This window comes from Bicyclus anynana, chromosome 11 (genome assembly GCF_947172395.1).
Source record: "Bicyclus anynana chromosome 11, ilBicAnyn1.1, whole genome shotgun sequence".
In the NCBI taxonomy this organism is placed as follows: Eukaryota; Metazoa; Arthropoda; class Insecta; order Lepidoptera; family Nymphalidae; genus Bicyclus; species Bicyclus anynana.
The window spans coordinates 3,071,892-3,089,282 of NC_069093.1; the positions used below are offsets into that span (position 1 = coordinate 3,071,892).

General features: G+C 37.5%; 1 protein-coding gene across 1 annotated transcript; it reads right to left on the bottom strand.

The window, feature by feature from the left end:
- Positions 1 to 19: 19 nt before the first annotated feature.
- Positions 20 to 17,345, bottom strand: LOC112049897 (coiled-coil domain-containing protein 40). Its single transcript, XM_052884476.1, has 18 exons — positions 17,123 to 17,345; positions 16,304 to 16,416; positions 12,753 to 12,891; positions 12,188 to 12,274; positions 11,539 to 11,671; positions 11,015 to 11,172; positions 10,162 to 10,275; positions 9,131 to 9,261; positions 6,762 to 6,904; positions 5,584 to 5,684; positions 4,772 to 4,954; positions 3,957 to 4,202; positions 3,644 to 3,812; positions 2,849 to 3,057; positions 2,106 to 2,321; positions 1,695 to 1,898; positions 795 to 953; positions 20 to 400 (listed from the first exon to the last, which is right to left on the bottom strand). Exons 1-18 carry the CDS (start codon positions 17,288 to 17,290, stop codon positions 20 to 22), a joined length of 3,054 nt encoding a protein of 1,017 aa, XP_052740436.1. The 5' UTR covers positions 17,291 to 17,345.
- Positions 17,346 to 17,391: the final 46 nt, after the last annotated feature.

Genomic DNA, 17,391 nt, shown 5'->3' on the forward strand with positions numbered 1-17,391 from the left:
AATTAGGGTTACAGAGTATTCATTCTTCCGCAGGTTTGTCGCTTTCATCGTATTCCAGTTTCTCAGGAATATGATCTGAGGCACAAGTGCATTCTACTGGGCACCCACACCTACATGCTTTCTGTTCTTCACACAGACAATCATCTTCGTAGAATCTAGGCGAGCCCTCCGGAGAATGTATGTTCAAGGTGTTAGTTATCATTTCCAATTGGTCACTCAGATACGGATACTCGTGGAACAGTTTTTGCACGACGCTGTTGAGACGCTCGTTGAGTGCGAGCGCTTGGTTGTACTCCTCCAGTACGGCCGCCTTCGACTTCTTTACTCGGACAGATTGTCGCTTGATGGCTGTGGCCAATTCGCTGCCGACGCGTTGGCTGCGTACCACGCGTTCGAGAAGCTGGAAACCATGTTTAATTAGGGCTACTGTAAATTGAGAGCCATGGACTGTTAGTCTGTGGTAAAAGCCACGGAACCGATACTGCTTACATGGTTCAACTACTTAATAGAGTCTGTCTACCTCGATATAAGCAGTAATAGTGTCCACTACAAAAATCTGACTTCAAATGTGTTTGGGATGATCAGTTAATTTAAACAAAGTAGGAATAGGTACTTATGAACTTTGAATAACAAATAATTATATCAAGTATTTTCATATCAAAGTAGATATGCTGTTCCAAATCGCGATGAAAAACTTATATTTGGATGATTTGACAGTTTTTAAGGTTTCCAAGGTTTTGAATCTAGACTCTCCCACTAAGGTATCAACAATAATCAACAAATAATTGAATTACCCATTTCTTCTGTTTCTCAGCTTCGCGGCACTCGCTTAACAGGGTGGCAACATTTTCTTCCAAGTGTGAGTTGGCGGCGCTTGTGTTGGCTACCTCATGCTCCAGTCTCTCTTGCTCTTTCTGCAATTGCTCCATGTGATTCTTCGCTTCAGTTAAATCCTAGAATGACAAACAACCTTGATTTTACATAGGTATAATGACGGACATCTTCTATAAGACGTCTGATCATCGTCAAAACAAAACACTATTAAAAATTAATAAAAAAAAACAACCCTCCCGCTGCGGGACATTTTGAGGTCCAAGCAACAGGAGGAGGCCAGGGCTCCAGAGTGAGGAACCGCCTCATAATATGCACCGTCTCAAGAATCAAGTGTCGGACTCTTGATCCAACAGTTAAGCGAAAGCTTCTCAAGGTTTGGTCGAAGCTTTTTGCTATAAAACCATTGACTGAAACAACTATCGGAACAATAACAGTTGACTCAACATTCCACAACTCCGCCCGCAACTACAGACGGAGCCCTGGGTGGAACCTTAATGGCACTTTTAAAAAGTCTCAGTTTTAGTCACATCAAAAGTTTGACGACCTCTCTGATGCAGTTGGTAGTGCCGTGGTGCCCAGCGCGGGTTAATTTACGGTTTTATTTTTTCATGTGACTCAGGTTTGGTCGGGTTGTGGCTACCACCTTACTGGCAATGACGTACCAACAAGCGATTAAGAGTTCCGGTACTGTGGTGCATAGAAACCGTCAAAGGTATAGATGGGTAGAATAAACTTGTTCCTCTTCCAAGTAAGCCCACTTCCACCATAGGGAGGGGGGATTGTAGATACGCCAATGGCTTCCACCTTAGGCTACATCAGGTGAGATCGTTGCTAACATGTCGTCGAACTAAAGAAAATACCTTAGTAACTCTAGCAACATCGGACTTCGCCAGCCTCAGTTTGTGATGGTAAGTAGACTGTGCCGTCGTATGGGAAGACCCGTGCGCCTTCTCTATTGCGGCTGCGGCTCTGTTCTTCTCCATAGCCGTCTCTCGACGAGTTACGTATAAAGCCAAATCGTCAGCTAACTTCTCACCAGTTTTGCGGAGTTGTTCGCGACGAACCTGATTAGTCAAATGTTAGTTTACTGCTACAATTTTGAGTATAAAATTATAGACAATTTTAAGGCACTCGTAGGTAATCATTTTAATAATTTTGATACTTTGATGTACCTTTTCATTGGCACGAAAATAACCATCGAATGAAAGCAACATTTTGCAGTGCCTAAGACTGGTTCCCTATAAATATATACAAAGACTGTAGGTACTTACCTCCATCCTATGAATCTCAGCTCGCATCTGACCAATCTCACCGGCCGCAGACTTGGCGTTTTGTATATTCCTCTTCAGATCCACCGCTAAAATGCCCTTCCGTTGCCAAATAAGCGCTTCTCGCTGAGCTTTCTCCAGTTCTTGCGTCAGGTTCAATTTTTCCTTTTCGTAAGCTTCGATGTCTTCTTCCAACTGAATTATGTCACTTTCAGCATCCTGATAAAAATGTCCTAGATTAAAATTTTTGGATATATGTTGGTGATGCATTAAGCATATCACGAGGTGTCTTTTAACGCATATACTACAAATCTACTACAACGAATGAGTGATAATTGATATTTCAATTACGCCGCTATTGATTTTTCTCTCGAAAATTTTCTCTTTCTTTCTTACGTGGCACCTTTCCTAGGCCACCTGGACAACTGTATCCTAAATGGCTTTTGTCGATTCTTAATAAGTCCCGTGTCCCGTCACTCAAGTCGAAACCACGTACATGCGTCCAGTGTTGAGTTCTTCACCATTTATATAAATATCACAATCATGACAAGTAGCTTGAACTTCAAATTATATACGGACCTTAATTAGGGTCCAGCTAACAGATAATGAGAGGACGTATTTCTATGAAAACGTGAACATGAACGAGGTTAGGCTCATATCAGGACCACAATCCATAGCAACGAGGATCGACTGTAGAGAGAGAGAGTGAGAGTTAGGGTCCGGCGTATTCGGTCATGTCACCTTACCTTCAGGTTAGCGGTATACTCGTGTGTGACAGCAAGGTTGGCCCTCTGAGCGACGTGGTTCCGATCGGCGGCCTCCTTGCGCGTTCGCTCCAACACCTCGAGGCGTCCGCGCAGGTCTCGCATAAAGCGGTCCACTCGCGTTCGCTCTTGCTCTATACGTTCGCTCTCCGATTGTATACGCATTGTTTTCTGCTCGCAGATTTGTATTTCTGTTAAAAATAATTATTATTAACTTTTTTTTATTACTTTATCATCATCTACCCCCGTCTTAATATTTTGCATCACTAATGCGGGTTGTTAGGTATTAGGGCAAATTATCAAATGTTAATGATAACGTGCATTTCGATCTTCCCCGGAGTTAGGAAGTCGGTGGTGTTGTGTACCAGTGTTACCACTGAAAAAAAATCCGGCTCGTGTCCCAAAGCCACATCCTGTCCTAGACTGATGAGACAGTTATTTTATTCCTTGGTCATTCTATTCATTCATATGTATAGATTATGAAAGCGAAAGCGAAAGGTCATCACGAAATATCGAATACCGCTTGACGTACAAAGTTGAAATTTGGCAGGGAGGTAGCTTATAGTAAACCATTAATATGGGCAAGATTGCAGGCAGAAGAGGAGTAGAAAAAAGGAAGAAGTCCTGGTTACGAAACGTAAGGCAGTGGCATAAAGACTGTCGGAGATCTTTTTCGCCTAGCCACGGACAAGGAGAAGTTTAGAAAGCTGACCGCCAACCTTCAGTAATGGAGAGGCACTTTAAGAGCAGAAGTCGCGGGTGTCCGCTAGTACTTACGTTTATTGATAAGGTTGATATCAGCAACCAGCTTGTGATGCTGCGCCGTCAGTTTCACCACATGCGCCTGCAGCCGCAGCCACTCGCACTGCATGCTCTCCGTGCGCTCGCGCAGCGCCTTGATCTGCTGCTCCAACTCTTCGATGTGACGCTCTTGAGGAGATTTCAACTGGAAAGTTTTGGGCATGAGCAATCAGTGATAAAATTTGATCTAGAATTTGAATACAGCCATCTATTTATCTAAACATGGCAGTCCAAGTTGATTCTGAATTTTAATACTGGACCCTTTTTTAAATTCTATTATTTTACTAACATCAAATATCTCCTTCAGCGCAGTGAACTTCTTCATAATGATATCCACCTCTCGTTGTTTCCTCATGATCACTAGCGTCTTATGGTCATACTCCTCCTGCAGAGCGTCTATCTCTTTCTCTCTCGCTTTCACTTTGGCTAGATTCTCTTCCAGTACAGACTTGTTCCTAGCTTGTCTGTTGCGGTACACCTCAATGTCTAGCATTACTTTAGCGTGTTGATTCTCCATTGCCATTAGAGTTATTTCCTGGAAAATATGATTTACGTCAATACGATTATTTGGATTTATGTACATTTTAACGTAATGTGTTTCCTTAACATTAAAGACAAGTTCCCTCTTGTCTTTAATGTTAAAGAAACACATTAGATGTCTTCTAGACAAGCGCACTCCGATTTAGACCTCATCATTCCTTTCATGGCATGACTGTCAAGTTTTATCCAGAATCGAAATCTTAAATTGTTTGCCAACGACCCTTCATTATTATTGGACCTCTTTATGGCACAGCGCTCCTCTTAGCATGAGAAAGGCTCACAGTGCGGCTTAAGCTGGCCAAATGGCAAGTGCAGATTATTAATATTACACTTCATATGTTTTTGGGGACATTCTGAGGAACTCTCATGTTAGGAGATTTCCTCATAATGATTTTTTTTTCACAGGTGATATTTGAATACTGAGAACGCACCAAACTCGGACAAATTATAGGTGCACGCGGAAACCAATATCGTTTACCGAAAAGGAGGTTCAAATATTAACCATTACGGTATATCGTTTACCTACTTACGTCCTCAGTTCTATGACTATTACGAAACCATTACCTGTTTCCTAGACATTTCCCTCATTTTCTTGATACCGTTCGCCATAGACTCCACAGCTTTATCATTGAGCAAACACTCCTGGAGGTTCGTGAGGATTTCGTTCTCCAATTTACATTTCTGTTCCGTGCGACGACTGAGTTCATTCTCCGTGGATTTCAAAATATTCCTCATTGTTTGATTTTCCTGAAAGATTTATAGTTTGAAGAGAGACGAACAGCGCCGGACCGAGGTAAATTTTAGAATGGAGCGAGATCCAATTATGGCGCCTTTCGCGCACGTAAATTCATCACATAAATTTCTTTTCGATCTTGTCTTTACCATTTCGGCGCCCCCTAGGATTTGGCGCCTGGAGCGACCGCTCCTTTCGCCGTATGGACGGTCCGGCCCTGGAGACGAATACCTTAGCATTCCATGAATTCACCGTGCGGGTGCCGGGTCCATCGCGTGGTAAAGATAAAAACTCCGAGCAGAGTCCTGAACTTGTGACTACAGGATGTAGGGTTAAGGAATTCCTTGACGATCGATCACCACTCCCCGTTCTCTGCTCGTGTTGTTCTCCCTGCTTTGGATACTCATTCTAATATAGAACTAGCTGCACTTCTACAGAGGCCAAGGTCTTTAAGCAAGTTATAGAGAGATTGTAAACTAATATTTGTCACGTATTTTAAACAACTTACTTTACTAAGAAACCATCAGGTCAAGTAGTTTAGGAAAAATATTTTAGAGAGCTAAAGTAGCCTGTATTTTATGGTAAAGTACTTAAAAATTTAGATAGATTTACTGAAATTCATATAACTTAAATCCAAATTTACCGATTTAATGAGCTCTTCGTCGCGTTCAGTCATTTCTATTGCCTCGGACAGTTCATTTATTTGTCTCTCTAGAGCAATGCGTTTTCCATCTTCGGTTTCGACTGTAATATAAATTAAAATTGTAATATAAATTAATATCTTTATTGCGGAAACTTCTTATTCTTTCTCTAAGGAAACATTTAGTTCAAACTCGGTGCCCTGAGGGAGTTTATCACTGGATCGTCGCTTGGGTGATAAAGTATGAGTTTTTATGTTTTTATTGTTAAAGTTATTTTTTTACATTTTGAATACATATTTCACCTACCTACTACCATTCCAAACAAATTGATCCATGCGTCAAGTGACCCAAGAAATAGCGCTTATTTGGCTCAAAGCACAGTAGATATACTGTGCTCAAAGGTTAAAGGCCTTGCCATCCAGAGGGGTAATAGGTAATAGCAGCGTATTGGGTACCTTGCCTATGGATGTATATTGTATATTTATTAAAAATAAAATAATTATAAGAAATATAACCATAGCTGGGCACCGTTAATTAAATAGTTAACTTCGTTAATCGTTAATCCGCTACAAAAAAAGTTAGCTTCGTTAAACGTTAAAGCGTTACATTCCGGAATAATTAACGCAAGTTAACGTTAATCGTTACTCCGTTAATATGACTGTGTAATATTACATTTTTATATCATTGTGTGAGGAAAAATAAGGATGAGCACTGGGGAAAGAAGTGCCATAATTTGTTTTTTGTTGATTTTATCTATATTTAACATAAATATAGCAATTTGTTGATTTCTTTGAAAAAAAAAACTTTCATCATTTCTTACCTGAACCTGTTTTTCGCGTCGCGCGGTAAATAGTAGGCATTGGATTAACGATTAACGGACTTCTGCATATTAACGGAAGTTAACGTGTCCGTTAATATTTTTAAAAGTTAACTTAAAAGTTAATCCGTTAATTAAAATGTTAACTTCGTTAATTAACGATTAACGAATTAACGAGTTAATGCCCAGCTATGAATATAACTTAATATACTGTTAATTCTTGGTTTTAATTTATTTTAATTCAATTATGTATTAATATTAAAGAAGGTTGTTGGTATTTGTTCTTGGCTAATTATAGAATTTTACATACCTAACTACCTAGCTAAATAATTGAGAGTAAATATTAATCAAGTAAAACCTTACACGTTTTGGTGGCGCTATTCAAGTCGTACGTAAGTTTGTCCTTGTTCATTGCGATCTCTTTCCCCTTGTTCATTTCGTCCATCGCCATTTTTTTCGTTATCTCCAAGTTGTTCAGCAGAGTGTGGTAGTTGTTTTGTAGAGCTCTATGTACATAATCAAATATCAAGTAAGTAGTACCTATACTAATATTATAGAGGTAAATTTTGGGAGGTTGTAGGAGAAATCTCTGAATTTACAGAACCGATTTTGAAAATTCTTATATCAATATAAAGCCGTTATCGTTACTGTTACCGTTTATCTGTAAGCGGCATAAGCTTTATCTTCTCTCCGTATTCTCACGAAACTACGAGAGCGAAACCGCGGGGTATCGGTTACTATAAAATAATTATGTTTTTAAGAGCGCGCAGCACGTCGGTACGATATGGATATAATTCGAAGCGCAAGCGAGACGCCGAATTATGACTTTCACGTGAGTGAAAAGCACGGAGCGATTGACGCGCAACGCAAATTTTATGACGTGAGCGCCAAAACCATTTTTACCTAATTGCAAGTAAATTAAACAACATAACGAAAAACAAAATGGCCATGTTCAAGATATAAACCTAATTTTCTAAACAAAACAAAAATTTAAGAAAATAAGTTTGCTTTTCCTGAGATTGAAAGCAAAATGTGAGCAAAACATGTATTTTTCAAAAAAATAATCTATCGAGAAATGTTTTACAAATTGTGTATTTTGTTTAGTCATAACGAAGCTAACACTTTGAAATATCATTTACCCATTTAATCTGAGATCCAAAACCATTTGTAACCACCAAATTACATATTGCACTACAATCTAACATTATAAAAATAAACACAACTGAATTGCCAATCCCCCCTCATTCTGAGAGGAGACTCGAACTCAGCAGTGAGCCGAATATTGATAAAGATGATGATGATGATGAACAATTAATTTTTAAAATCTAATATTTAAAAAAATACAAATATATATTGTGCTATATCTAATGCTCAGAATACAGAAAACCACCAGAAGGAGTGATAGCGCAAAGAAGTGAAGCCATTTAAACTACACATTTTACGATTACTCACTCTGTGTTTGTCGTGTTGTTTGACGTGCTATACAGGTGACAAATTTGATTAAATTAAGCCGTCTTGTGCTATTCCTTCGTGTAAAAATGCCGTTGGTAGAAAAAAGAAACTGAATAGGATCACATTTCACGTGTAAGTAGCACAAATAAATATTCTAATGAAATAATGAATAATTTTTACGTGAATTTAGTTGTCATAGAAACCGATGACTTCATTTTGTAAGTGTTGCCAATGTAATTGTTTTGATTTTCCCTACTTTTAATTTCAATTCAAGGATTTATTATTTATGTAAAATATTAATCAACTAAATAGGTAGGCATAGGTTCCGGTAATTAAGTTGAAATAAAATTGTGGTAATCAGCGCAGATAAAGAAAGTGTAAAATAATCTTAAAGCTTTAAAATTTTACAAATAACAATGGCGTGCTATATTATAATAAGTTCGTTCGTTCTTGTCTGTTTGTGTGTTTGTTTGCACATTTGTTTGTTTTCGTGTGCTTGTTTGGTCTTTTGTTTGTTGGTGTACCTACTTGTTTGCTTGTTTGTTTGAGCAAGAGGATTAAATAAAATATTTTTATCTTCAAAACACATTCTTAAAAGATATTAAACCAATTAAATGGCCTTATTTATACTTGAATTTTAAGAGACATAAAAATTAGAGAAATAAGACGAGATAATAATAACTGTGCACACAGTAGTAGCACATAATAATAATATAATATAATTATATGGAATATATAAAATTATTATTGTAAATATGTATTTCTTTAGTTTGTTAGTTGATAAGTTTTATAATAACCGTCTTATTATATCTATTATTTATTTGTCCTTGTCTTAAATTTTTTAGAGTTCATTTTCTTGCTGACTCTTAGCAATCACTAGAAAACTGGTCCCACTGTTTTTATTATTTACCATACAAGTTAACATTTAATGTGATGAACTGTACACTTATTGTTTTCCTTTTAACATTATAAATTTTTACCACAAAATAGGGAAAAATTTAACAGCCTCATGTACTAGCAACATTACGCGGGTGAGAATTGCGACGAGTGCAGGCTGTTGTGTACAATTTTTGGACACACTGCGCACTATAGAATGACATCTAAACGTGGCTTCTGGTGGTTTTCTGTATTCTGAGATCTAATGCTTCTATTACAAATGGCGTGCTTTCTTTATACTGAGAGGTGATCAAATTCACACTCAGACCAATTCAAGATTCATTCTTTTCTAAATTGGTTAAAAGTTTCGTTATTTAAATATAAAGAATCAAATACGTATTTACTTATAATCATCTCGTACTGCATCATACGCCCTGTCCCGTTGTTGAATATTTACCAGCACAGAGTTCCACAGACTTACGAGACGTCTCTTTTCCAACTCCAAGTCTTCTAATTCAGCTCCATACGCTGTCACCTATTTAACCAAAACCAATTACTGCCTTACTTGACCTTATATACAGGGTATCTCGTAAATAGTACGTTCTCTACAGGATGATAGCTGACATTAAGCCCTACTAAAAAACACAATAATAGTTAGCCGAAATTATGCGGTTTTTAAGTTAGGTAAGTATATTGGTTTTAGGACTATATACAAAAATCCCTACCTTCAGTGCAATTTTGTCGTGCTGAAAAATTACTTAGGTATACGTTGATTTTATGCTTGGTAAATATTTTTGAATAGTTGTTTCAAGTAATGAAGGTATAAATTTTTCTACTGCAAAGAAAGTATTTTCCAAAAAACGAGACTAATTACTTTTTTATGTTTAACGATTTTTTTTGTATGAAGTTTTAACGGTCACATTTAAAAGAAATTTATTAGGCGAAGTTGTACATCTAGCTTAAAAACATGTTTAATTAATAAGGATTCCCAAAATGCAAAACAAACAAAACTTCGACTACACCTTTTGAACCATCAAGAACCCAGAGCTATAGTGCGAAGTACCAGTGAACCTTATATTAGTGTAATAATTGTAATTGTAAACAAGAAATACAGTCCATTATATCATTGGAGGGTTTTTAATTTAATTAAGATTAATCCCTCCCCAACATCTTTTTCAAAAACTTCGTCTCAATTGCTATTTTCGTTCCGAAAGGGGCTGATTATGTTAAAATCGTTAATTATTAAAATGTGTTCATGACACTTGAATAACAAAAGAATTTACATTGAATCAAGATAAACAGCTAAAATTAACAAAAAAATTTGGAAAGTGTAATGAAAAAATAAATTCAATTTGTTCACCTTCAAAGACTTCTTTGAAAAATTAGTTCAATAATTGAGACGTTGATGAAAAAACAAAATATTATGTGGTGTTACCTTGTCGTTAACCTTTTCCATTTCAACATTTTTGATTTCCAATTGCTTTCGGAACATTTCCAGTTTTGATTCCAGTTTCCAAACTTCGGTACTGAGCCCGTAGATAATTGTGTCCTGTCACCAAATGAAGCATTTTTGATATAATAAAAACAGTTTTTTGATATAATAAAAACAGTGCAATATTGCTTGGCAACAGAGATACGCGAATAGTATTTTCTCTGAGATTTACTAGTTGATCATCGTCATCATCATTATCAGCCGATAGCCGTCCACTGCTGGATATATGCCTCTTGTATGGACTTCCAAACATCATGGTCTCGGCTCCCTACAACCAGTGGCGTAGCGAGGTGGGCCCTGGTGCAATAAAAAATGGGGCTCTACTAGGTACTATCTAAACTGGTTAGGTTTTATCCAGTAAAAATAAAATATTTTCCATAAAAGTTAGAAGGTAAAGCTTTCGAATTTCTCTTAACAGAGTTGCCATGTTTATTTTGATAACCAGTAGATGCCGCGCGCATGGTTCCCGTTCCCGTAGAAATAGGGGGATAATATATTATTTATATTATAATTTTTCAAATCGGACCAGTTGTTCCTGAGATTACCGCGTTCAAACAAACAAACTCTTCAGCTTTATAATATTAGTATAGATGGGAAACATTTTCGAAAGTTCAGTCCGATTGATATTTTTTAATAAGGATTCAAGGGCCCCCTGAGCTTGAGGGTCCCGGGGCACTGCATCATCTAGCCCCTGGGTAGCTATGCCACCGCCTATAACCTGGTTGATGGCATCGGTCCACCTTAGTGTATGGTTGACCAACTAGTTGACATAATAGAGTTGACTCAAGGACCGTACAAGTTGACGTTTCTCGTCGGCCAACGCTTTCTTCTCGACTCGCATCTTGTCGGACACGCGCTGGTTGACGGTGAGGTCGGACTCCGTCTCCTCACGCCACGCTTCTAGTTGACGGCACAGCATCGTCAGCGCTTCTAACTCTTCAGATGCTTCTCGTTCTAGAACAAACACATTTGGGACTTTATAAGTAGGTAACTAGTCCGTGACTTACTACAGCTACAGATTCTAAAGACATTTTTATTACTTCAGCTTGCGCAAATTGTCCGATAACATATTTTTTTGGTTATTGTATATTGTTTTCTTAAAAATGAAAAAAATAATAACTGCGCTCGTAACTCGAGAAAAGGAGAAACAGTGATTTTACATTTTAGAAATACAGATTTTAAGCTGCTAAATAACTCTTCGCACAAAACACAAAAATATCAAAGGGCTTGTACTTAGTAGAGGTACTCAACAACATGTACTTTCAACTAACGGAAAATTAACTACTCAGTTCTTTAATAATGTGAAAGGTACCTACTTACCAGTAATGATGTTTTGATCTAAGTTCTCTTTCGCCTTTTTGTAGTTCTCGTTGGATTGCTTAGCACGTAGCTCCGCCTGCAGACGTTCTTCTGTCCTCTTCGCTAACGAGGCTTCGTACTCCTCGATCATTGCCTATATAAAAGAGCATCATTTAGTTGTTTGGTGAGAGTAACCATGTACGCAGGAGATATCATAGTGCACAAGTGTGTGCGCAGCACAAGTGCACTCTCATAGTCCGGTGGGACGGCAGACCGATACGACAGGTCAGAGTGCCTAGTGGCAGTTTGATACTGCGACGATCGCGTAAACGTAAACGCAAATCTCTAAGGAATTGAAATAGCGCCATCTAGTGGCACTACTGCACAACTATTTCAATTCCATATGAGGGGGTACTGGGCTCCTGAACCCGGCCGGCAGGGCCGTCCAAAATTCGCGTTTACTTTTACGCGATCGTTACAGTATGAAAACATTAAAAACTCCCACTAGGCACTCAGTGCACGACCGACGGCTTTACTTCCTCTCCGAGGCACGGGGACAGCCGCTGAATTCGTGTTTATATTGACATTAACCAACAGTTGCCTACCGTTGCCCTGGGTTTGATATAGTAGGTTTCACCTTTTTTTGTAAAACAATCTTTAAAATACTTACTCTCTGAGCATTGGTGTCGTGATCATCCCGGTACAGCGTCTCCAGATCTTTGTCGTACTGCTGCTTGCCGAGCTTGAGTTCGTCGCGCTGAAACAAGTTCTGTACGTTACGTATGTTTTGTACCTAGGTATCTGTACGTTTTACATATATATTCTATAGCTTGAAATAATATTTATTTGGTCAGGAGGTATATCTAGTATATACGAGTAGCTAGGTACGTACTCGTACTATTATTGCACAGCACCTTGCACTGGCAGACAACTTCACAAGCGGATCGCGCGAACAACATTTCCTTTATTTCCAAAGAATAAAACTATTCAGGTTTAAGGGCTAAACTTTATACTTGAAGTCAGTAGAACAGATTTTACGAGAGGCCCGGATTATGGCAGGCGTCCATAGATCCGGTTCGTACGAATCAAACTGATTTTTAATTTTACTGTAGGTACTTAAAATCCGTTCGATGCGATGCGTATACGATGCAGATCAGTGGACGCCTTTTATTAAGGAGGTCTAAGGGCGGAATAAGTCACGGTCCGCTAGTAAATTAAAAAAATATTTACGTTACCAATCTCATAATTTCATTTTCAGCGATTTCATTCTCTTTCTCGAGGTACCGTGTGAGCGTCTCCTGGAAGCGCTTCATCAGAGGATGAGAAGCATCTAGAACCGCTGGCATCGCGCCGATGTCCCGCTTGCTTCGCCATCTAGTCAATTTTGAAATTATTGCTATAATTTTGTATTATTTTAGGGTTAAATCTATTTATTTATTTATTTATTTATTTATTTATTTATTTTTAAGAAAAATCAACAGCGTTACCAAGAATACAATTATACAATATTTCCTGTATGATACAGCCAATTACAGATTTTCCATAGTTATAACAATTTATAAAAAACACAATCTGAGAATACATTCAAGAAAAGGAAATAATAAAGAAAAAGAGAGAAAATAAAATCACATTAAAACGTATGTACGAGTGAACGTTGGTATAAGAAATTGTGTGTGTGTGTGGTTGACTGTGGTGTGAGTGTGGTGTGTGTGCGTGTGCGTGTGTGTGTGTGTGTGTGTGTGTGTGTGTGTGTGTGTGTGTGTGTGTGTGTGTGTGTGTGTGTGTGTGTGTGAAGACAGTGTGTGCTAAGTAATTAACTATTTAGTTTCCGCTAGATGTCGCTTAAAAGTCTTTTTTGAATACCGGAATATGTCAATTTGTGCGTATAGCTTATTGTAGCTATCTGTAACTCTGGTCATTACCGAGTTCTTAGTAAAGACTTTCCTTTTATGTGGCACTTGGAATAACGTCTTTCGGCGGAGTCGAGTAGGAGCTGCTATTAATTTAAGTTTTGATAACAAGTGAGGACTATCAATATACCCATTTACTATATCATATAACAGTGACATATCAGCAATTTGCCTTCTCTGTCCTAAGGTTTGTAATTTATAATGGCCACAGTTGTCATCGTAATTTAGAGGAACAGTATGTGTACGAAAATTTAAGTGTTTAATAAATTTACGTTGAATTCTCTCTATATCTTCCCTTGGCTTTATATAATATGGTGACCATACACTACTACAGTATTCTAAATTGCTGCGGACATATGCAAAATAAATAGTTTTAAGTGTATTGATATTATGAAAAGGCTTGCAGGTTCTTAATACAAATCCCAGCATAGAGAAAGCTTTAGTGGTGATTACATCAATATGCTCATTGAAAGACATTTTGTCATCTAGTATAACTCCTAAGTCACGCGTTTTATCTACCTTAGAGATTGTCTTTCCATCGATACTGTAATTAAAATTCACTCTATTTTTATTTCTAGTGAAAGTTATATGCTGACATTTACCGATATTGATTTGTATTCTGTTATCTTTATAGTACTGGGAAAGTAGGTTTAGGTCTTGTTGCAACTTTAAACAATCGTTAACATTTTTAATCTCTAAATAAATTTTTGTGTCATCGGCGTACATTAAAAAATTTGAATTAAGAAAGCAACTATAAATGTCATATAAATATAAATTATAAAATAGTGGTCCCAAATGAGAACCCTGTGGAACACCAGACGGGATCTCACAGAAATCTGAACGACTGCCACCAACTACAACGGCCTGTGAGCGGTTAGACAAGTAAGATTTAATCCACCTCAGAAGGTCTCCGTGAATTCCCAAATATTCAAGTTTCTTGAGCAGGATTGTATGATCGACACGATCAAAAGCTTTCTCAAAATCTGTGTAGATCACGTCTACCTGCACGCCCTTATCCATAGAAACTAAAATGTCTTCTGTAAATGACGTTAAGTTTGTTAAAGTTGAACGACCTTTAATAAAACCATGTTGTTCTGTAGGAATCGTATTAATTAAAATAGGATATAATCTGTTATAGATAATTTTTTCTAGCAATTTACCAAATATATTCAAAATTGAAACTGGACGATAATTTTCAACCAGGCTTTTGGTACCCTTTTTATATATCGGCACAATATGAGCTTCTTTCCATTTAGTTGGAAAGTACCCTTCCTTTATTGATCTATTAAAAATTATTAACAAGGGTGAAATAAGAGACTTTCGCGCGGAGTTTATAAAATAAGGCGGTATTTTGTCACTCCCGGAGCTTTTAGAAGTGTCGAGCTTGATGATCAAACCGCTTATGTCATAAGCGTCAACGTGGAGGGACTGAGAGTGTGGAGTAGAAAGGTTAACTGGGGGAATGAGTTTTAAGAGAGGATACTCATTTAGTGGGTGAGAGAACACATTGTAGAAAAACTTATTAAACGCTTCGGCGTGGTCTTTACTGGTAATAGACTCAGCATTTTCATACTTTAATTTTCTAGGTAGATTTGTGGTATTACGCTTAGATTTAATGAAGGACCAGAATTGTTTTGCGTCCTTTTTTAAGCATTCTTCATTAAGTTTAATATATTTAGTGTAACATTCTGATTCTACCGTCTTTTCTCTCTTCCTTAGTCGGGAAAATTCTAGGTAATCTAAAGGATCTTGGTATTTTTTCCAGCGTCTATGAATTTTAGACTTTTCCCGAATAATTTTTATAAGAGACTTATTATACCATTTGGGATATGTGTCATTTTTCTTCGTTATAGTTAAAGGTACGAACATAGAAATACATTTATATAGGTGTTCATAAAACCGATTGACTGCTTCATCCAAAGATCCATCAGATAGGCATTCTTGCCACGGAATTGCCATCAGATAATTATTTATACTATCATAATTGGCTTTATGAAATTTAAATTTCACTCGAGGTTCGGATGGTAAAGTTCTAATAGTCAAAGAAGCTACGTTAATTAATAAAACCGGGTGAAAGTCGTCTTGCTTTAGTAAAGGACAACTTGAAACCGAGATCTCAACAGGAAAGTTCGCAAAAATAAGATCCAAAGTATTGCCGTTAAGATTTTTGAAAAGCGAGAGTTGATTTAGACCTTTAAAGTTCAGATACTGTACCAATTCCATGCCTATTTCTCGGAGATTTTGTGGAGCATTACTTGCAATGGAGGAACCTTCATTGGACCACTTTATGAAGGGCATATTAAAATCACCTAAAATCAAAAAATGGTCCTTCTCTATTTTAGTATTTAATTTATGGATTATTAATGAAAAGTCCTCCAGCAAACACGGCTGAATATTTGTGTTGCCAGGAATGTAAGTTGCCAAAATATGAAGTTTACTATTAATATTATCTAATGTTATTCTTTAAAAGATTTTTCTTTTGTGTTCTTTTTACTCAACGTAGGTGACAATACTAAAAGTGACTGCCACAAATTGCGTCTAATCTTGTACCAACCAACAATTTAAGGACCAATCTCCACTGCGGCCACTTTTCAAATCTCAACAAACAGGATTTTAGTAGTACAGTAATTACTATTTGTACCTGATGTGATGAGAATTCCCTTGTAGAAGAAATACGAAATCTACAGAAAACATCGTGGTTTACTTTTGATTTATAATAAGTACTATACCTATTATAATATGAAATGAGAATGCACTCTTTTTCCTCAGTTTATTGGAAGGCTTTAAATATGAACTGTAAGACTTTCAATGCATCAGTGGCACAAAAGTGTCATTCTAAAGGAGGAAGTCATTCGGTATACATTACTCATACCCACCGATCCAACGCCTCCCGTCCCACTCTGTTGCACTTGCATTGGTCGAGAGGACACGCGCAACATTTGCAAATTCCATCTTCGTCTCCAGGCTCCACGCATTCGCAAGCATCTTCCTGTTCAATTGTATTAAAACCTATCAATATATCCCTACTGTTATAATAAATGTGAAAGTGTATGTCTGTTTGTTTGTCCGTCTTTTACGGCAAAATGGAGCGACGAATTGACGTGAGTTTTTAAGTGGAGATAGGGGTATGCCTATCTCCACTTAAAAACTTACCCTTACCCTATCCCTACCATAGTCCATACGGAAGGGATAGGGTAAGGGTAGGGTAGGGGTTGAGTAGGTGTAGGTTTGGAGTAGGGTAGGTAGGGAAGGAGCGCAAATAAGTCAAGCGATGCTTGACCGGGTCCGTTAGTTAATAGAAAGAGTGAAAAAATAAATAAAATTGAGTGGAAAATTAATGGTTCCCATAAGATTTGTGATAAATTGAATTTTGCAGGCGTCCGCTAGTACCTACTATATTTATATTTGAGCAATAAAAATAATCTTTTTAATTGTCCATTATTAATATCATTATCAACAGCTTAGCTTAGTGCTCCAAAAAGTCCAAAGGATTGCCTTTCTCTTTCTCCTACAGACCACAAAGATATTTTCAATGTGGAATGGCCGAATCAGGCGATAATGTTGGCCTATATAACTCCAGGCCGGATAATGACTGAGACATTTGGGGCATCCAGCTTGGGACATATGGCAGCCACATGAGCTGACAACTGGTCTGGCCAGCATCCCTTGCATCATAAACAAGATACATTTCTTACTCTCTGGTAGATCATCGTCTCATTCTTATAAAGGAGGCAGGTTTCATCGTGTACGACGATGCCGTGGTCATCCCTCAAGCATTCACAGGAATCAGATAGCAATTCACTCGACTCTCCTTCTTGTGTACAAGCACATTCTGGTTGTGCGTGATCACAACACTCGTCCATCTCGTTCTTTGGAAACTTTTCGATTCAAAATATAAAAAACTGTATCAAACGTTTTGACAATCGTTACTTGACAACGACAAATGTTGTTAGTTTACATTACC